General features: G+C 36.7%; 1 protein-coding gene across 8 annotated transcripts in view; it reads right to left on the bottom strand.

Annotated features, from left to right (window-relative positions):
* The window catches only part of PRKD1 (protein kinase D1), a 309,265-nt gene that overhangs the window by 68,735 nt on the left and 218,168 nt on the right, over nt 1-22,362 (bottom strand). For 4 of the 8 annotated variants that reach the window (XR_006282057.1, XM_038407567.2, XM_038407569.2 and 1 more), the window contains 3 exons: nt 21,073-21,204; nt 16,637-16,797; nt 9,085-9,108 (listed from right to left, as the gene is read on the bottom strand). Coding sequence is in view for 6 of the 8 variants with exons in the window: in XM_038407567.2 (XP_038263495.1) it covers nt 9,085-9,108; nt 16,637-16,797; nt 21,073-21,204 (317 nt within the window). In the remaining 2 variants the exon portion in view is untranslated. The remainder of the gene's footprint in view (nt 1-9,084; nt 9,109-16,636; nt 16,798-21,072; nt 21,205-22,362) is intronic. The other 4 variants (XR_006282058.1, XM_038407570.2, XM_043516523.1 and 1 more) reach the window with 1 other exon arrangement.

Genomic DNA, 22,362 nt, shown 5'->3' on the forward strand with positions numbered 1-22,362 from the left:
AGAGCTAGCTTTAATCTAGCTGGGTCCCAGAGCAGTGAAGCTTTGGCAGCACACACATCAGCGTGGGTTGTACAAGCCCACTCAAAACCTTGGGTAATTATTTGTGGGGCTAGCCTTCACTGAAGCGCATGCTGCCAGAACTTCACTGCTAGTATGTAGAACTTCACTGCTTCACTGCTAGATTAAAGCTAGCCTGGTTATGTCTACTCAAGGCTACATCACAGCCAATGATCATGTCTACATGGTTATGTCTACATCACATCCCATGATTGCAGTACAGAGATATCGCATGAGACTCATTTGCACTGTCAGAGCACTGTAAAATGGCCTTAGGGAAGGAGGGAGATCTCAATATTAATGCAAAAGTGATAGTAATATTATTATAATTTATTTTATTGGGTTGTTATTGGTTTTGCCTCTGTCTTGAATATTAAGACATAGCTACAAGTATGTTATCTATAAGATGCTGGAAAATATAACAATACATATTATCAGGTTTCAGATTAGCAGCCGTGTTAGTCTGTATTCGCAAAAAGAAAAGGAGTACTTGTGGCACCTTAGAGACTAACAAATTTATTTGAGCATAAGCTTTCGTGAGCTACAGCTCACTTCATCGGATGCATTTGGTCAAAAATACAGTGGGGAGATTTATATACACACACAGAGAACATGAAACAATGGGTTTTATCATACACACTGTAAGGTAACAGCTCATCTTAAGTGATCACTCTCCTTACAGTGTGTATGATAAAACCCATTGTTTCATGTTCTCTGTGTGTATATAAATCTCCCCACTGTATTTTCCACCGAATGCATCCGATGAAGTGAGCTGTAGCTCACGAAAGCTTATGCTCAAATAAATTTGTTAGTCTCCAAGGTGCCACAAGTACTCCTTTTCTTTTTGCGAATACATGTTATATTTAGTTAGTTATGTTACAAAATGTTAACGCTAATCAAAGAAATTCCGGAAGGTTTCTGCTTCTGTCCCCTAAGAACAAGCAAATGTTAGGAAGATAAACCCTCCCTAATCCTTTATGGCCCTTAAAAGTGACTCAGAAAAGCTGCATTTTAAACTTTACCATGCTTTAACTTTATATTATTTTCTTTGTGATATGTTTAAAAGATTAATTGGTTATTGAAATTTGAGCTTTGTGCAAAATATTTAATAAACATTTAATTGCTATAACAAACAAACTGTAACTCTAAGAAGCTTGAGTTAAGAAGACAAACCAAGTAAAACATTCATGTCTTAGGAAAAGACCTAATTGTAAAAAGAAAGGTAGAATGTGTTGTCAAACAATAAATCTAGGAGTAAAGTGAGCCCTGCCAATCCCACTTTTAAACCTTTAAAACGTCAGAAAAAGTATATGTAGTTGGAAATGTTGCAAATCTTTTATGTACTTCTTAAATGTGTAAATGGCACACACTTTTGTGAAATGCTTACTCAGGAGGAAGCCAACCCCAGGAAAACCTCCCCAAGACTTCAACATGGATTGGTGAGACAATTAACTAAGACATGGCACAAAGAGATGAGATTTAAACTCTTGTAATGGTTTTATTGGGATATGAAATTGCTGCTGCAACTTAAAAAAATAACAGTTTATTAATCAGCAAATAGTTAAACCAGGTATTCCTGGAGAGGGATACAGGAGACAGGGGCAAACATTGGTAAATAGAGAAATAATTGGATTTAATTGTATTTAAGCTTCTTGATATTGGCCTGTCTCAATACACCACTTGTATGGCTTATTCTAAGTAACTGATTTAAATATTTTCTTCAATTTCATAGACTTAGTTAAGATTACTGACTTTGCCCAACAGTAAACTAGCTAGTTATTTATAAAAAACCAACAGGATCTTCCTGCCCTTAAACGAATTCTTTTGCCCAACGATAAAGTTTTAAGCTTCTAATAAGATACTAAGAATGGATTCACAATAACTTGGGAGAAATAGACCTTGGTCTCAAATTACCCAGAGACAAGTGCTTCACCAAAGGCAGGTTCACTCTCAAGGAAGTAATCTGTGTTAAAAGCTCTCCACAGAGAAACATACAAAACAGATCGTAATGGAAGTAAGAAATTTATCATTTGTGTTTTTTCATTTGTGTGGTTTGTTTAATGTTTTCTTTTTCTTTCTTTAGTAATAAATTAGCTATGGTTAATAATTGTAATTATTTTCCTTAGTCTCAATTATGGCATCCCCTAAGGTGTGTAAAAGAACCCCTTTGACTAAATAGTGGGAGTCACACTCCTGAGATGGCAGTAAGAGAAACAATTTGTAAGAGCTGGTCTACCATTCTTTCTATAAACAAAATATTTTTAGTAATTTTTAAAATAAAATTACTTGACTTCCAACAATTTAAATATACCCCTTTCAACTCAAAGAGAATCAAATCCTACTATAGGTAATGTATGGCATCTACACAGTGTACTACCATTATTGTCTGACCCTTACTTTGAAATGTGCTTTCTATATTTCAACGTATTTCAATTTCTTTTAAGTGCAACCTTAACTCTGAAATTCCTGGGTTTGTCATGCCTGTTTGGGCAACAATTAGAGTGTTTATTTATTACTCTCAAGTTACTGATATAAACTCTCAACCTTAGCTTCCAGTTTAATTGTTTTATGTCTGGGAATTATTTGAAAAATATTCAAAAATGTATATATAAATACTAAACAAGAGACCCAAAGAGACTGCTACCGTTTGATATCTATAATGGGTTGAAGAGATGTAGACTCAACCTTAAATCATATTTTTATGTTTAACAATTACAGCCAGATTCACTTTGTGCTTTGCACTGCTCTACAACAGCACAAAGTAACCAAAGAGTACAGAAAATACTGATGAATCTCTTTCTTACTTTGCAATTGACTTATTGGTTTAGTTGTTTTGGAATATATATTTTACATTTTAATTATTTTTTAAAAAAATGTCTAGGCAAACTTGCCAAGTAAACTTTTAGGATAAGAAACTCTGGAATTTGATTGTCATAGTTGTAAAGATATAGATTTTTTTTTAACTTTATTTTGTGAATTTCTATCAAAGCCCAAAGGCAGACAGGGCAGGAGCGGCATAGAGGGGGAAGGAATGTAGGGGGAATGTGGAAGGTGTAACCAAGGATGACAGGGAGAAGGGGCAGAGAACTGGAATATGAAAGAAGGCAGTAGCCAACTGAAGTCTCCATCCTCCAAGGGAGGGATTCACTTTATCCATTAGGAGTCCCATTCTAATTATCCTGATCCTATCCACTGGAGCAGGATTTTCCAATAATGAAAAACACAGGAGCTAGCATGTAGACACTGAACTCTTAAAAGCAGTGACAGATGGAGCCTAGTAGTCTACCAATGAGACCTTGACACATATACAATCCTCCTCATTCAGTTTATGAATTTCAACCAAGAGAACTGCAACACACAAATTAGCTAGAAAGAAAGGAATGATTGGTTAAATTACCACTAATATCACAATAGTGACCTGATCTATCTATCTGACCCATCTAGGGTCTAGATAATAATAATAATAATAATAATTAATAATAATTAGATAAAACAATCATTAGCTTAGTTGCAACTTAAAGTTTTTCAAATGTAGCAAAACCAAAACATTTGAAAGAATTTTAACTAATAATTCAGAATGGTCTGTTATATTCAGTTAAGATCATTCATGCCAAAACAAGTGAGATAACAATACTAAATTTCTTAAATGGCCAAGTTTCATGTTATAGCAGTCTCAGATGATGACCCAGCACATGTTGTTCATTTTAAGAACACTTTCACTGCAGATTTGACAAAACACAAAGAAGGTACCCATGTGAGATTTCTAAAGATAGCTACAGCACTCGACCCAAGGTTTAAGAATCTGAAATGCCTTCCAAAATCTGAGAGGGACGAGGTGTGGAGCATGCTTTCAGATGTCTGAATAGAGAAACACTCCAATGCGGAAGCTATAGAATCCAAACCACCAAAAAAGAAACTCAACCTTCTGCTGGTGACATCTGACTCAGATAATGAAAATTAACATGTTGGTCTGCACTGCTTTGGATAGTTATCGAATAGAACCCGTCATCAGCATGGATGCATATCCCCTGGAATGGTGGTTGAAGAATGAAGGGACATATGGATCTTTAGCGCATCTGGCATGTAAAAATCTTGTGACACTGATTACAAAAGTGCTATGCAAATGCCTGTTCTCACTTTCAGGTGACATTTTAAACAAGAAGCAGGCAGCATTATCTCCTGCAAATGTAAACTAACTTGTTTGTCTGAGCGATTGGCTGAACAAGAAGTAGGACTGAGTGGACTTGCAGGGTCTAAAATTTTACATTGTTTTATTTTTGAATGCAGTTTTTTTTACATAATTCTACATTTGTAAGTTCAGCTTTCTTACTTGTATTAGGTGAATTGAAAAATACTATTTCTTTTTTTTTTTACAATGCAAATCCTTGTAATCAAAAATAAATATCAGGTAAGCACTGTACACTTTGTATTGTGTTGTAATTGAAATCAATATATTTGAAAATGTAGAAAAATCCAAAATATTTAAATAAATGGTATTCTATTATTGTTTAGCAGTGTGATTAATCACAATTAATTTTTTTAATCGCTTGACAGCCCTAATTTTAACTCAAACTAAGTAACAGATTAATCAGTTAATTGCCAGTTAGTTAATTCTATACTCCAAGAGCATGTATTGTAAAACTGGGATGTATACACTATATTAATCTAACAATAAAGAGGATGAATGAGAGAGAGCTTTCTTTGACAGGGTAACAAGTCTTATAGATGGGGGGGGGAAGCAGTAGATGTGGTATATCTTGACTTTAGTAAGGCTTTTGATACGGTCTCGCAAAACCTTCTCATAAACAAAATAGAGAAATACAACCTAGATGGAGCTACTATAAAATGGTTACGTAACTGGTTGGAAACCATTCCCAGAGAATAGTTATCAATGGTTCATAGCCATGCTGGAAGGGCATAATGAGTGGGCTCCCATAGGGATCAGTTCTGGGTCTGGTTCTGTTTAATATCTTCATCAATGATTTAGATAAAAGCACAGAGAGGACACCTATAAAGTTTGGAGATGATACCAAGCTGGGGGCGGATGGATTTGCAAGTGCTTTAGATGATAGGGTTACAATTCAAAATGATCTGGAAAAACTGGAGAAATGGTCTGAAGAAAATACGATGAAATTCAAAAAGGACAAATGCAAAATACTCTGCTTAGGAAGGAATGATCAAATCCGCACACATACGAAACTGGAAATGACTGCCTAGGAAGGAGTACTGCAAAAAGGGATCTGGGGGTCAGAGTGGATCACAAGCTAAAGATCAGTCAACAGTGTACACTGTTTCAAAAAAAGCAAACATAATTCTGGGATGTATTAGCAAGAGAGCTGTAAGCAAGACACGAGAAGTAATTCTTCTGCTCTACTCCATGCTGATTAGGCCTCCACTAGAGTATTGTGTCCAGTTCTGGGAGCCACATTTCAGGAAAGAAGTGGACAAACTGGAGAAAGTCCAGAGAAGAGCAATAAAAATGATTAAAAGTCTAGAAAACATGACATATGAGGGAAGATTGAAAAAGGTTTGTTTAGTCTGGAGAAGAGAAGACTGAGAGGAGACATAACAATTTTCAAATACATAAAAGGTTGTTACGAGGAGGAGAGAAGTAAATTGTTCCCGTTAACCTCTGAGGATAGGACAAGAAGCAATCGGCTTAAATGGCAGAATGGGCGGTTTAAGTTTGAAAGTTTTTCCTAAAGTCAAACCGTCAGGGATGGTCTAGATAATACTTAGTCCGGTCATGGGTGCAGGGGACTGGACTAGATGACCTCTCAAGGTCTCTTTCAGTCCTACAATTCTATTAACCCCCACAAAGTTAAAAAAACCCTGAATTCAGCCTTATCTATGGAATCACAACAAATGCCTCCATAATTAATCTGTTTTAACAACTGTATCTGCCTCTTATGAAGCAATGGACAAAACTCATCAGCATTTTAGAAACATATCCAAAACCAACATTCTAATATGTACACTATTATCCTCTATTTTATATAACAATATATTTGAATGTGCAAATTCAAAGATACTGTTTTTACCAAGGAAATGGTTAGCTTAGTTTGTCTTCCCAAAAGTGAAATCTATTTCTCATCTTTTTTCAAAAGTATTTTAAAATGCTAAACATGCAGTATAATTACGGTCTGTGTGTAAATCATGATTTCATGGAGGGTACAGGAATTGTGAAAATGTCCCCAAACCATGAACTTTTAAATATTATTTTTAAAAGGAAAATGTCTACAATGCAGTCTTTAATACAAAAAATTACCTTAGGTAGTCAATTTCAAGTCAGAATGAATTTTACAAGTAACTTTAGTCAATTTTGTGACAGATATGGCAATTTTCTGTAATTTCTTGGACCAAACTTACTGAATTAAGTTAAATCTTCCTGAATTAAGTTTAAGTATCTTAGGAGTTCACTGTATTAAAAATGCAAATGTTTATGTATTATTGTGGGATTGTATATAACATCTCGTGGGGTGAAGGAAAGAGACATGAGTAATGTAAACCCTGGGAAGTGTTATAAGCGTCAAAGGACTATTTGAAACGATGTGTCAGACAAGAATGAACTTTTAAAGTTGTGGGTTTCCCAGGAAACCTCTAGGGCAAGGTGTATGCAAATGTACCTCCTCCAGTTATGCAAGAAATCAGCTTTTTGAAGTTCTGCCTTGAGATGGGTCCTTGTCTGCTTATCACCTGGTTCATGAAAACAAGATCAGAGGCCAAACCATATAAAGGAGTGACTGACAGATTCATAAGTGTTCTTGTGCTAAGCAAAAGCTGTTATGAACTTGTAACCACAGAAAAACCCCTGTGTGGGGCTTGAAGGACTGACTCCTATCAGAGACTTTGCTGAAGTTGGGGGGTGATCTCTAGTAAGATTATTAGCATGAGTGTAGGTTCTTTTATTGTTTTAATGTTTTCTCTGTAATGCTTTCACCTTAAGAATAAATGCTTGGAAAGAGCAGTGTGGTAAGTTATAACTGTGTGCAATTATGCTATTATAGCCTCTGAAGAGAAAGTATAGCAGTCTGCTTAGAAAGTTTGACTTGCTCGGGAACTCACAGTGTAGGCAGGGAACTGTCTAGCCTAGAAAAAACTCCAGTCAGGAAGGAGAGAGATGTGGGTTTCCACCTAAGAGAGGTGACAACTGAGGAGCCGGAAGCCTGAGAGCAGGTGCCTTGGGTGGCCCTTACAGGGGGAATACTGGTGCAGTTGCCCTGCAAAGTGACAAATTTCAAGGACTAAATGTTACTTGTAAGATTCATTCTGTCCTTGAAATTAACTAAATTTACTTGTAAAATTCACTCCATGTGAACTCTGTGAAATTTAATACTTTGACATTTACACAGTCATGAATTTTCTAAACAAATAAATCATGATTTACATAGACTACCAAGTATATTCCCTAATTGCTTGCATTTCATCTATAATAAAGATGATGCTATGCATTACAAAAACATTTTCCTATGTATCCATTCGCATCATACTACTCTGTGGGTGGATACTTTTGGGTTAATTGGTTGTAGTACATGCTATAGAATTAAAAAAGCCCAGATTTTTTTTTCAGACAGAGAGACATGGTTTCTAATAGACTGGCCTACCAGTCTTGATATAATCTTCAGCTGAGTATTTTAATACACTCTGTATTCCTGTTAATCAATAATTCTTCCTTTCCTACCAACAATGAGGAAGTTTTCAAAGCCTGCTCTTCCTCCATGGGTGCATCTCAGACAGAGGTTACAAAGGGAAAGATGCCAAATTTTCACCATTTCAAATACTTTGGCAGTGTACAACATTAAACAAACTTCTCTGGGTTTCAGCATGGATTCTTCCAGAGACGGTACCTTTGACATGCAATCTCCATTATAAAAATAGAAATGTGTTCTCCTTATGAAAATTAGGATTTATATACCCTTCTATTATATTACATAGGGCTTTAGTGTTTATTGTTACTGAGTTTTTTCCAGATGAAGTCTGTGCACTGCAGAAGTAAAACCTTTTTTAAAAAAGGCTGCCAGCCTTGAAAATTCCCAGATATCTGAAAGTGAAGCTGGGTTTTCCTTACCATACATCATCACTGGTAATAAAGATTTTATAGTCCAAATCATGTGTTCATTTATGCTTGAATGACCTCATAAAGAATAAAGGTGCCAATTTTACATCACCTCTTTTCATAGCAGAACCAAATTTAAGAATTAAAGGCTGTTTAGTTGTATGTTTAATTAGTTGTATTTGTTTACTATAAATACAACAAAGAACAAGGAGTAACCGTTGAATTTCCTAACTCTGGTGGATGTGCATTTTGGAATCTGAATGTACTTTTTAATTGTGTGGCTGGTCATTCTCTCTCTCAAGGACAAATCAAAACTTTGGAACTAAACACCTCTGAATTTTGAAGAACATGACATACAAATCTGAATTAACCCATGTGTGTCTGAAAACTAATTCTGACATCAGGGATGTAAAATAAAAGATGTTGAACTTCTAACAAATCTGCTCTTAAAAAGAAAAGGAGTACTTGTGGAATCTTAGAGACTAACAAATTTATTTGAGCATAAGCTTTCGTGAGCTACTGCTTACTTCATCGGATGCATGCAGTGGAAAATACAGTGGGGAGATTTTATATACACAGAGAACATGAAACAATGGGTGTTACCGTAGACACTGTAACAAGAGTGATCAGGTAAGGTGAGCTATTACCAGCAGGAGCGAAAAAAAAACCTTTTGTAGTGATAATCAAGGTGGGCCATTTCCAGCAGTTGACAAGAACTTTTGTTACAGTATGTATGGTAACACCATTGTTTCATGTTCTCTGTGTACATAAAATCTCTCCACTGTATTTTCACTGCATACATCTGATGAAGTGAGCTGTAGCTCATAAAAAGCTTATGCACAAATAAATTTGTTAGTCTATAAGGTGCCACAAGTACTCCTTTTCTTTTTGAGGATACAGACTAACACGACTGCTACTCTAACATCTGTTCTTGATATTATGAGAGACAATGTAGTAAATTTAGTACATACCTCATAGCCAGGGCTGAAAGGAGACTGAGACAGCAAGTTGGAAAGAGGAAAAAGCAGAACAAAGTAGAAAAAAAAAGAAAAGAAAAAAATGTTACTTTTGAAGGAAGCATGAATATTTTATCATTTTACATTGAGGGGCTACTACACAGTAGAACATAAAAATTGATTAGGTATTCAGATAGAGCTACTAGATTATGTAACCTACTCTTTGATCTTCACATTATTAAAATTTCTGTTGAATAAGCAGCATACTATTACTAAGTTGAGAATGAAAAACAAGTCACTGTCAAAACTTTAGAATTCTGGAGCTAGATTTTTTAAAAACATCCTTTAAATGTAGACCCATAATCAATTATGAGCTCAAATGAAATAACTGAGATGCTTTACTGGATGATTTATGTACGCAGCTTATATTTATGCTTATAAAGTGGGAAGTTAAAGTTTTCTCAGAGATCCATAAACAAATATACATTTACAGCACTATAAACAAGTTTCAAGTGTGGTGGTACAAGGAAAATTAAAACATCATTCTGGCATTTCATGATTATTGTCTCTCAAAGACTTCCATGTCAATTACTCATGTTGAAAGTAAAGAGATTTTTTTGCCCAACTGCCTGCCCTCCAAACCAATGGCTTGTCTACACTGCCTTGTAGTTTGAACTAAAAGGGCATGAATAGCAGTGGACACCAAAGTGCTGCATTGTAACTTCCCTGTGTGGACGCTGAGGGCACAAACTAAAACTTACATAGTTTGCGTTAATGTGGTCCTCTTCAAACAGGACGATATTAATGCAAACTAAGAACCTTTTAATACATGCATGCAGTTTTCACACAGGGGAGTTACAGAGCAGCACTTTGGTGTGCATTGCTATTCATGCCCCTGTAGTCTGAACAGAGGGCAGTATAGACATAGGCTAACCTTAAGTATCTCAAACTAAAGCTGGGTTCTTTCTGGTCACACAAAAGTCTGACTTCGTAACTTTGTGAACAATTCTGGCTTTGGTACATTTTCAGGAATAGACTCTAACTTACTCACTGTCAGTTGTGTTGGGTCCTCAGGATAAACCGGAATAAAAAGTAGTTAACATTTCTTTTAGTCACTAAAGCAAGCAGAATTGACTCTGAACATACCCAAAAAAATCAGCTCAGACAGAAAGCTGTCACACTCTTTTATAGAGACTAACAAGAGGAGGAAGAGCTGGAGGGAAGGCTTATGTGAAATGCATTAGATTCAGTGTGTCTGCATACCCACAACGGATTGAGAGAGCAGAATTAGAGGCAAGGTTGAATGTTCTGTGAAAACATGTCTTCTTAATACAGCATCTTCACATTTTCTTTAAAACTGCAGTCATCATTTTGCACATACAAGTTTGCATGCATTTTTAATGCTTAAATCCGTACACACAAAAATTAGACTTTTTATATCTCTATTAGATATCTAGCTACCTGCTTTTTTTTGTGTTCAAATTATTCAACTTATTATTTTTAGTGCCCATAAATGTTCTATGCCCATAGAACAGAGCAAATAGAGAGGAAAAAAAATATGGTGCCTGTCTTGCAGCATCTTACAATGACATCTAAGATGCAGCAAAACAAGAATAGTGAAGAAACAAATGAGGGGGACAGACTGGAAGGATAAAGATTACATAGCAGTTAGAGCATGCGGTTAGTTGTTCAACTGAATATGGTGATAATGATGATGAATTTTAAGTTCTTTGGGACAGGGACAATGTCTTCCTTTTGTATGTACAGCACCTAATGCAACTGGGCCCTGTCTAAATTAGGACTAGATCCTTGCAACCTGTCTCAAAACCAACTGATCTGGGTCAGGCTGGACCTGAAAACCACCCCTAACTAACCCCTCTCAGGCTTGGGTCAGGTGAGGTCATCTCTGATCACTTCCTCCTGTCCAATGGATTGATGTAGTGGTGGCTGTGTGCATCCGGCACCACCTTAAAGAGATCTGTGTGCACTGTGGAGTGAGTGTTCTGACAAGTTGTAGTGTCTCTCACTTGGCAGCATGCACAGTGCAGCAAGGCAATGGCGGCCAGCAGGAGCAGGGCACATAGCCACTGCTGCATCAACCCCATGGACACGAGGCAGCCAGAGATGAATCATGGGCCTAGGCTTGCAGGAAACCCTCACCAAGCCGAGTGCTAAGGACGAGATGGCAGTGCTGACACAAATTTGTGGGGAAGTGTCAGGTTTGGGACAGGCTTGGTCTGAAAGTGACTAGAACTCTCAGGTTGGGTTCAGGTTGGCTAAGTTTGGTCTGACTCTGGATTGACCAAGGCAGATCTTTAGTTGGGGCGTTTAACTGCTATCGCAATATAAATTACAACAAAAAATTGGCTTTAAGTGAGCACTGCAGAAAGAGAGAGTCCGAAGGAGGGATTAGAATGAAGAGAGCTACATAAGAACATAAGAATGGCACCTACTGGGTCAGACCAAAAGTCTGTCTAGACATCTTCTGACAGTGGCCAGTGCCAGGTGCCCCACAGAGAATGAACAGAACAGGTAATCATCAAGTGATCCCTCTCCTGTCGCTCATTCCCAGCTTCTGGCCAAAAGAGGCTAGGGACACCATTCCTGTTCATCCTGGCTAATAGCCATTGATGGATCTATCCTCCATGAATTTATCTAGTTCTTTTTTGAACTCTGTTATGGTCTTGGCCTTCAAAACATCCTCTGGCAAAGCGTTCCACAGGTTAACTGTGCATTGAGTGAAGAAATACTTCCTTTTCTTTGTTTTAAACCTGCTGCCTATTAATTTCATTTGGTGACCCCTAGTTCTTGTGTTATGAGAAGTAGTAAACAACACTGCCTTATCTACTTTCTCTATACCAGTCATGATTTTATAGACCTCAAGCATATCTTCCCATAGTGTCTCTTTTCCAAGCTGAAAAGTTCCAGTCTTATTAATCTCTCCTCAAACTGAAGACGTTCCATATCCCTAATAATTTTTGTTGCCCTTTTCTGAACCTTGTCCAATTCCAATATATCTTTTTTGAGATGGGGTGACCACATCTGCACACTGTATTCAAGATGTGGGTGTACCATGGATTTATATAAAGGCAACATTATATTTTCTGTCCTATTTTCTGTCCCCTTCTTAATTATTCCCAGAATTCTGTTAGGTTTTTTGACTGTCGCTGCACATTGAATGGATGTTTTCAGAGAACTATCCACAATGACTCTAAGATCTCTTTCTTGAATGGTAACAGCTAATTTAGACCCCATCATTTTATATGTATAGTTGGGATTATGCTTTCCAATGTGCATTACTTTGCATTTATCAACATTAAATTTCATCTGCCATTGTATTGCCCAGTCACCCAGTTTTGAGAGATCCTTTTGTAGCTCTTAGTTTGCCTGGGTCTTAACTGTCATTAGTAATTTTGTATCATCTGCAAATTTTGCCACCTTACTATTTACTTCCTTTTCCAGATCATTTATGAATATGTTGAACAGGACTGGTCCCAGAACAGATCCCTGGGGGACACCGCTATTTATCTCTCTCCATTCTGAGAACTAATCATTTATACCTACCCTTTGTTTCCTATCTTTTAACCAGTTACCAATCCATGAAAGCACCTTCCCTCTTATCCTGTGGCTGCTTACTTTGCGTAAGAGCCTTTGGTGAGAGACCTTATCAAAGGCTTTCTGAAAATCTAAGTACACTATATCCACTGGATCCCCTTGGTCCACATGCTTGTTGACCCCCTCAAAGAATTCTAGCAGATTGGTGAGGCATGATTTCCCCTTACTAAAACCATAGTGATTCTTCCTCAATAAATTATATTCATCTGTATGTCTGACAATATTGTTCTTTATCATAGTTTCAACCAGTTTGCCCGGTACTGAAGTCAGGCGTACAGGCCCGTAATTGCCGGGATCATCTCTGGAGCCCTTTTTAAAAATTGGCGTCACATTAGCTATCCTCCAGTCATCTGGTACAGAAGCCGATTTAAATGATAGGTTAGAGACTACAGTTAGTATTTCTGCAACTTCTCATTTGAGTTCCTTCAGAACCCTTGGATAAATACCAAATATGTATACAAAACAAGCATGAGAAAAACTATTCTTGCAAAAACAATGGATACAATTTTAGAGGTCACTTTTGAGAATTTGTTGCTAAATGAGGAGCATTTTCTTCATGCAAATTTTTACCTCTGGAAGAAAAGAAAAATCAGAAAGTTACCTATTTAATTTTTCAAGGTTTAAGCATTTGACCTGCTACTTGTTAAAAGTCCTTATTTTATCCATCTATATGTAATTCTAAACCATAATTTGGTAGGAAAATGATAGCATGGTACAAATTAATGATCTGTAAAGAAAAGAAATGTTACTAATATATATGCACTGCCACTCATTATGAACCCTACTATATTTCTTCATATTAAAATTTAGAGTAACAATCTGGATTTTTTTAAAGTAAGATTTTTTTAAAAAATGACATTTAATAAACGTGTTTAAATAATTCAAGGAACATGTGTCCAACAACAGACAGGCAGATCTTTAGTCACGGAATTAGAAGTCTAACAAACTTAAGTTTTCAAATTGAGCTGTACCGCTAACAGAGCATGTATATAGAGAGGCCTGAACCAAAGCCCCAGAAAACCCCTAAGCTTTACAAAGTGTATCAATAGGATTGTTCAGCATTCTACAACACAGACTATCTATTTAACGTTCCAGAAATGTGATTTAATGACAGTTCTGAAAGCCGAAGTCCACTATGCTAAGAATGCATACAATAATGGCAGCCTTGAGACCCTCAACTAAGACACCCAATTACTATATGTAGGCCATCAACCAGACATTAGATGATCATCTGAATCATTACTTAACTGGGCTGGATGCAGACAAATGGCCTAAATGACAAAGGCTCCATATACTGTCACCAATCCTCTGACCCATTCCACCTCCCAAATTATTTGTAACGATTATTTTTTAGGAACAGCAAATTCTCAAGGTGTAATCATGCATCAAGTGAAGTAAAAAAAAATGTCTTGCACTTTCCATAAATGTCATTCAAAATTCAGCCTAGGGTTACATAATAATCAAATATTAACATTTATATATTGTTCCTGAGAAGCATCTTATCCTTTTTAATCCAATGTGTCTTTTTTGGCAGTACTAAGTCCTGCAGCAATTTTAAGCTGTTTAAAATTTACAAAAAGTGGCAGCCCCCCTTTTTAACCACAGTTCTGGAAACAATCTAAAATAGTGTCACATTGCCTATTAATTCTATTTTTATCAATATTGTAATGACATTCATAAGTGTGCATTTCTAAAATAAACCTTGAAAAGCACAATGTGCAACTTTTTGTTGTTCTACTAAATATTTTAAGTAGGTTTTTATTTTAAAAATGTATGTATTCATAATGTGCACCTGAATTTCTAAGTAGGTTTATTATAATTAGTGGCATCTGTAGATAATTGGGGTTCATGGATGGTTTTGCATGTAACACTAGGCCTATGTTATTTGAATAACTCTCTTGTCGTATGTCAAGTTCAATAAGTCTTACATTTTAATTGGAAACAAAACAAGACAATGATTATTCTCATATGCTATAAATTCTTTCCTCTTTTTTGAATTAAAATGTTTTTAAACTTTCTTTTACTATTAGGTTCATTTCGGTGTGCACACTGCAGCTTTTTTTAACTATTAAAATATATTAATTATTTAGGTATCCCTCTCCATGACAAAAAATATATAGTAACCTAACTTATTCTAGGTTTCAGAGTAGCAGTCGTGTTAGTCTGTATCCGCAAAAAGAAAAGGAGTACTTGTGGCACCTTAGAGACTAACGAATTTATTTGAGCATAAGCTTTCATGAACTACTGCTCACTTTATCGGATGCATGCAGTGGAAAATACAGTGGGGAGATTTATATACACAGAGAACATGAAACAACGGGTGTTACCATATACACTGTAACAAGAGTGATCAGGTAAGGTGAGCTATTACCAGCAGGAGAGAAAAAAAGCCTTTTGTAGTGCAAGTAGAGAAGGGGCATTAGGGGACAAGAGCTGAGGAAGCGTTGTTCTAAGTCAGCCATAAAAATGTTGGCATACTGTAGGGCCATGTGGGTACCCATAGCAGTGCTAATTTGAAGGTATACACTGTCCCCAAATGTGAAATAGTTATGGGTGAGGACAAAGTCACAAAGTTCAGCCACAAATGTTTGCTGTGACATTTTCGGGGACACTGTTCCTGACAGCTTGTAGTCCATCTGTGTGTGGAATGTTGGTGTAGGGGGCTTCTACATCCATAGTGGCTAGGATGGTGTTTTCAGGAAGATCACCAATGGATTGTAGTTTCCTCAGGAAGTCTGGGAGTGCATGTGTCATTACACAAAGCAAAACTCTTTCCCCATGTTTATTCCCTCCTCCCCCCCCAGTTCCTCATGTTCTTGTCAACTGCTGGAAATGGCCCACCTTGATTATCACTACAAAAGGTTCCACCTCCCCCCGCCCCCGCTCTCCTGCTTGTAATAGCTCACCTTACCTGATCACTCTAGTTACAGTGTATGTGGTAACACCCATTGTTTCATGTTCTCTGTGTATATAAAATCTCCCCACTGTATTTTCCACTGCATACATCCGATGAAGTGAGCTGTAGCTCACAAAAGCTTATGCTCAAATAAATTCGTTAGTCTCTAAAGTGCCACAAGTCTTCCTTTTCTTGTTGTGGATACAGACTAACACGGCTGCTACTCTGAAACCCGTGATTAGTAAAGCACTCTAATTGTCCCATGTAGACCCTGCTGGCACATTAATGTCAACGTGCATGAGTGTGTGCCAGAAAGAGCTATATGGGACAGTTAGAGTGCAGCATATTACAGTCCTTGATAAATCACACCCCAGTACTTTGCTGGGGCTGTGTAGACAAGCCCTAAGATTTCTTCCTAAATCTAGTACTCTTTTCTAAAACAAGATGCACATGTAAACATCACCAAATACAAAAGGATGATTTGCAGAGCAAACTATTCCGACTGCTTGTCAAAGTGCTGTTTGTTCTGTAGGAATCATTGTGGTTCGTGCACTACACAAATGAAAAATGTCTGAACGAACACACACACACACACACACAAAACCAAGAGCAGAAGTTATTCAGATATTTAATGAGCCCCCATTTCAAGTGTTCTCCTGAGGCCATTTTTCGCTGTACCACAAATCAATACATATGCAGCTTTGACATGAAAGATTTTTTTTCAATTATGGAGTAAACATATTTGTCATATCAATTCTAATTTATATGGGCCAATTCTACAACCAGACCCTCAAATACCATAATCCTTCAAAAATGGATTATTATTTACTGTGTTAGGGTTATGATGGAAGTAGAGTTTGACAAATATGCATTCATATGCTGAGACAGGGTCCTTCCTGTTGTGTTATGGTGCTCTTTTTTACAACAAGGTAAAATTTGTGTGGTAAATTTACATACCCTTCTCTCACTGTGTCTAGTAGAAAGAACAAATCCCAAAACGTTAAAGTTCATTTGTTTTGGCAACTCTATTATTTTAATAATTAGATAATTGCATACCAGAAGGGCCTCATCTAGGGTGGTAGGTGAGAGCTCTGCAGATACTGTCCGAATAGTGCTGAGTCCCGTTAAGGAAACATTTGAGAGTCGTCTTTTACGTACACCGCTGCAGTTGTTAGGGATTTTAAATGCACACCTCTTATGGTAGTTCAGACCACATCCTGAAAAAGAAAACATGAAACCTTCCTATTAAAGATTATTTCAGAATAAAGTAGAAATGTATTTTTATATTGAACAAAAATGCCACCCTAATTTTCTCTGAAGCTATTGGTATTCAGCATTACTATTTAGCTTTAAGTTTTGCTAGTTTAAAAAGGTTTTAAGGCAAATCTCAATGGTCTATAGATAATTCAATAAACTTCCAAAAGTTACCGCCATGACCAAACCTCAGTCTTAGTCCCTCATTTGCCAAGAATCTATGAGCAGAAGGCACTACTGTGGCTGTACACTTAGTACATGGGAGGTACGGAAAAAAGATTTAATTTCAAGTCAGTCATTGGCAACATTCCAACAGGAGCTCAGTACAGATGCTCTGGATAAAATGTCAGGTTTCAGCGTAGCATCCTTGTTAGTCTTTATTCGCAAAAAGAAAAGGAGTACTTGTGGCACCTTAGAGGCTAACAAATTTATTTGAGCATAAGCTTTCGTGAGCTACAGCTCACTTCATCGGATGCATCCTTTTCTTTCTGGATAAAATGAGAATCATCACAGCAAATAGCTATACTCTGATCTCTTACCAGTATTGCTCAAGAGCAACTTTAATGAAGTCATAGAATTACACTGGTATAAAATCAGAGAAAAGAATTAGGCACAGGGTGTGAGAAATTTACATGACAGAAAGGCCTTTCCTCAGATAAAGATTAGGCATGGACAACCGACCATGACACCTCCTGGGGGTACTGAGTGAGGCTTCCACCTGCCTTTAGGGTGAGGAAGCCTTGCCTGTACCTGTTGTGGGTCAGCTTCCTGATTCCACTGGCACAGACAACACAAGCACTCCCCGCTTAACATATGGAAGCTCTGCCGAGCCACTACTCCACTGGATGCTCTTAGCATTCAAAGATTCACTGCTCACAAAGGAACAGTACACCCCAGCTTACCACATACACCTCAGATCACAGCTCCACTTAACACACGGCCCTTAGATACGTTTATAGGGCAAATGATTAAACTTTTATTTAACAAAATATAGAGATTTGAGAGATAGTAAGTAGAAATATTGGAAACAAATGGTTACATACAAAATAAAATCATAACACTCATTCTAGAGCCTAGACTTAACTAACAAGTTACTGTCATGTCTTATAGGACAGAGCTCACCCAAAATCCAACCCCCGTATTACAGCCAGGCTTGGCTGGGATCTTCCATTCGAGAGACAAACTAAATTGTCAGCTTTCCTCCACAGTGTAAAAGATTCAGGTACCCTCAATTATACTCCCATAACCATTATCTTTACTCATAAACAGGATGCTCCCTGATGGTTGTTGTTTTCCTGTGTGCCTTTTTCTTGTCAATTTTACAATCTCTTGATTAGCATATGGCTCAGACTGTAGCTAGGCCTCCATTGAGAAGTGGACAACACTCAATACACACATTACCAGCCAGAGAGTCATAAAAGTGTTTCTTCCTTCCTACCTGACAGGAGCTGATCTGCCCTAACTAACATACCTTAAGAACATAATTTTCAGTACAGATACATAATTCCTTAAACATTATCTGTACATACATTTTGCAATGATTACGATGACCAGTGGACTCTTGGCTCTTGGTAGAGAGCTCATATGCCACCTTTCGGTAAACTTAATATGCATACATCTGACCATGGGGATGCCTGTAAAACTTTATGCACCCTTTGCCAACAAAAGGTTCCTGGATCACACCCTCCTCCGGGCTTAAATTCTGGATTTATAGTATGATAAGACCTCATGAGGAAGAGAGCCTAGGCTGGCATTTGGTGGTGTGAGGGGAGGAGAATTTGCAATTGGAGACAGCCGTACCAGATTATGGCTAAATAAAGACAGGGGAAAGTGAAAGCTGACAAAAAAGTTTCATGTTCTTTGTTGATTTCTATCCAGTTCAATCCCAATGAACCCAGTGGCATTCCAGAGGATGCCAGTCAAAATAAGATTTTGGACCCATGAGATTTTAAAAAGTTATTATTATTATTAACAAACAACTAATATCAAACACTAAGGCTATGTCTACACTACAAATTACTTTGGTATAAATTATGTTGTTCAAGGTTGTGAATAATCCATACCCCTAAGCGACGTAAGTTACACTAACCTAAGTGCCATTGTAGACAGTGCTATGTCAGTGAGAGAGCTTCTCCTGCCAACATACTGCCCCTCATGGAGGCAGGAGTTATTAAGCCAACAGGAGAGCTCTCTCCCATTGGCTTAGAGCATTTTCACCAAACGTGCTACAGCTGGGCCTCTGTCAATTATGTAGTGTAAACACAGCCTGTAACTAAACACACAAAAGTGATCAATAGTAGTAAATCTAGTTATCTTTGCACTTCAACAGTACAATATTTTGCAGCCAACAGTATTTACTATTTATCTATGAACAACATGGGATATATGTTTTTTTCCCCTTTAAAGAAGCCTGGATATCTTGAAGAAGAAGGATTGCAAATGTACTCATAAAATAGCTGGACTTTCCAAAGCAGAAGACATTCAGAAAGTTTACTGTGTTGTCTCAAGAGAGGTTCCCTAGATTCAGAGTCTTTCAGCTACCATTTGTTCATTTATTCTAGACCAAGAGGAGAAAGATCATTTTTCACTATCCTTGTTACTTTAGTCATATTAAGCATCTTGTTTTGAATTCCCACAATATTTTTATTCCATTATTAGGTTTACTCCAGAAATTGCTATATTTATTTTCCTGATGTCCTTTTGCTGTCATCTCAATTCATCAATGAGTTAGGTCAGAAAACCATACAAAATTACTCTTTATTTAAACACAATATCTTTTTTAAAAGGGAAGAGAGTAGATCCCGTTTCCCCAGCAGAATAATGGCTTACGCCTTTTGACTCCTCCTCCTAAATAATCTACTCTGGTAATTATAAGCATTTAAATGTGCAAATTCAGAGGGGAGTGAGATTAATCAGATAAGGACTCTGTTCAACAATGAATATACTTCTAGGCAAATTCACATGCCTTTCTGACTTTCTGCCAGAATATCCATCCCAACCACACCCAGAGTACAAATCATAAGACTCCACTAAGCCTAATGGCTTTGCTTACTTACTGTTACTTAATGATTACTTAATGTTAGGGAAGATAATGGAGACGCCACAAACAATTTTTAAAAAAGATTCATGGCCTAAAACTGGATAAGACAATGAGAAAAACAAATTTATTTTTCATTTTTAAAAAATTCTCCTTGATGGCTGGAGTAACCCTGATCAGTGTAGCCCCTGCTGAAAACAATGAGTCATGCCTCTCAACCTGCCGAGGTTCAAATATGCAGTGTGTGCCAAATACCCAAAATGAAGAAAACAAACAAAAATAAATTCATGGAGGAAAATTAACATGTGGGATTCATTTTTAGTGCAAAAAATTCTGACTATAATCTCAGTTACATATTCCTATTTTTAATGTAAATAATATTTAATAGCAAAAAGGGAATAAACTCCAAATTAATGTGGAACATAGGGAACTTTGGGTCTACATTGTGTTATTGTCCCTTGAAATGAAAGTCATCCAATAGGTATGCAATGAGTTTTGTGCTCTTTTTCACACACACACGACTCCTAGTAATTTTAACTTAGGGTGCATTTACATATTGACTAGCGAAATGGTAGCGGATTTACTTGACATAGTGGTATAGAAGATAGCACAAACCATGAAAATATTTACCTTCAAATCTTTATACGAATTCCATCATTAATATCTTTGCCTTTATTTGCTAAGAATATTTAAATAAAGAAGCATTCTCTGTCACATGGCAAATACAAAATCAGAATTTCTATTTGCTTATCAAAAGCCTTGTCTATATAAAAAAAGTTGCATTGTTACTGCTTATACCACCATAATTAAACCAATTTAACTAAACCAAATGTGTGTTCACATTGTTGTGCTTGCACCAGTACAGCCATATTGAATTAGAAACCATGGGTGAAATCCTGGATCCATGGAAATCAAACTCCCATTGACTTCAGTGAAGCCAGGATTTTACTCCATATATTCACACAGCACTGTGCTGCACTGATTGTACTGCTTTGCTATCTCAGTAAGTACTCTGAAGTACCTTGGATTAGCTCCAGCCTCACTATCTTCTGACCAGTTTCCACAATGCATTATGGGATGTCCCTTGGAGACCAGAAGTATAGTTCTGGTGCCCACACTATTTTGAAATACTGTCAAGCACAGAAGTGGCATGCTTGACTCCAGGTCTCTGACTGAGATTGGAAAGCAAATGCTAACTTACCTTCACATTTAAGTCCCTGACGCACAAGACCCCACAGCATTTCTCCACAGTGGTCACAGAAAGCTGGTGCTCGGTATGAATGAACAAACAGAGCATGGGGACGGATCTGAAAGTCTTCAAATGTGGCAGAAGCTGTAAAAACAAAAACATATAAAAGATAAAGCTAATGAATACCATAACAAATCTGTATCATTACATGATATTTTATTGTAATAGGTCATTTGATATTTCTTTTTTTTCAGATAGGATTGAAATATAATCATTGTTATCTTGAGTTTCTCTCTTTTGGTCATTATTGTAATGGAATTATTCTTTATTCATGTAGAATTTAAATTTATAGAAAGAGAAGTATGAATTCGCAATTGCTTGTAAATATAATATCCTAGTCCAAGGATAAAATGCTAGTAACTATCAGCCATACCAAAATGAATGTTAGAAAAATGTAAAAGTGTGCTTCCAAGTTTTTTTTTTCCAGTCCTTCAGATGTACACTAAAGTTGCAGCAAACTTTTAAACTTTCCTTTCTAACTTTTGTACTGCTTAGAATAATATTGATCTCTTACCAGAGCTATCATATACACAACTATTAAAATGTGTGTATTTATGAAATCTTTGTTCATAATATCTATTGTACTCATGTTCAAGCCTGTCATTTACATTACTTTATAATCCTTCATTTTTATAGTATATTGAAATGTATTTACCAAGGATTTTTTTAAATTTATTTTTAAATTGTTTCAAATGTTGTCATCAAAATTTAAAGGTGTGACTATTTGCCATTTTTTCATAATGGTTGTATGAGGTAGTTGCTACATTCATCCAGATTTATTAAGACTCTCTTTGAGGCAATGCGATAAATAACATATTGGTAATCTAGAATGAGTATTATCTGTTTTCTAGCAAAGGTGTAAAGAATGATTAGTGAATTAAACCTCTGCCATAAATTAGCAAAGGATTCAACCAAATTTCAAGACATTTTTCTAAGCACTATTTTACAAGATTGCATCATTATGTGAAAATAGACAGAAGCTAAGATACATTGCATGGGAGCATTGTAGCTGCAAGTCGTTATCAAACACAGAAAATGAAAGTGGATCAAGAAGGGCCACTGATGCAGATCATTTCTTAACAGGAAGCATGTTTTGCCCAGTCAAATGTTAAAAAAAAACAAAAACAGTTACTAACCTTTCCATAATTGTTGTTCTTCAAGATGTGTTGCACGTGTCCATTCCAATGTAGGTGTGTGTGCACCTTGCCCAGTGCTGATACATCTGTGACAAGGGACAGCGAT

The sequence above is a fragment of the Dermochelys coriacea genome, chromosome 6 (genome assembly GCF_009764565.3).
Source record: "Dermochelys coriacea isolate rDerCor1 chromosome 6, rDerCor1.pri.v4, whole genome shotgun sequence".
NCBI classification, from domain to species: domain Eukaryota; kingdom Metazoa; phylum Chordata; order Testudines; family Dermochelyidae; genus Dermochelys; species Dermochelys coriacea.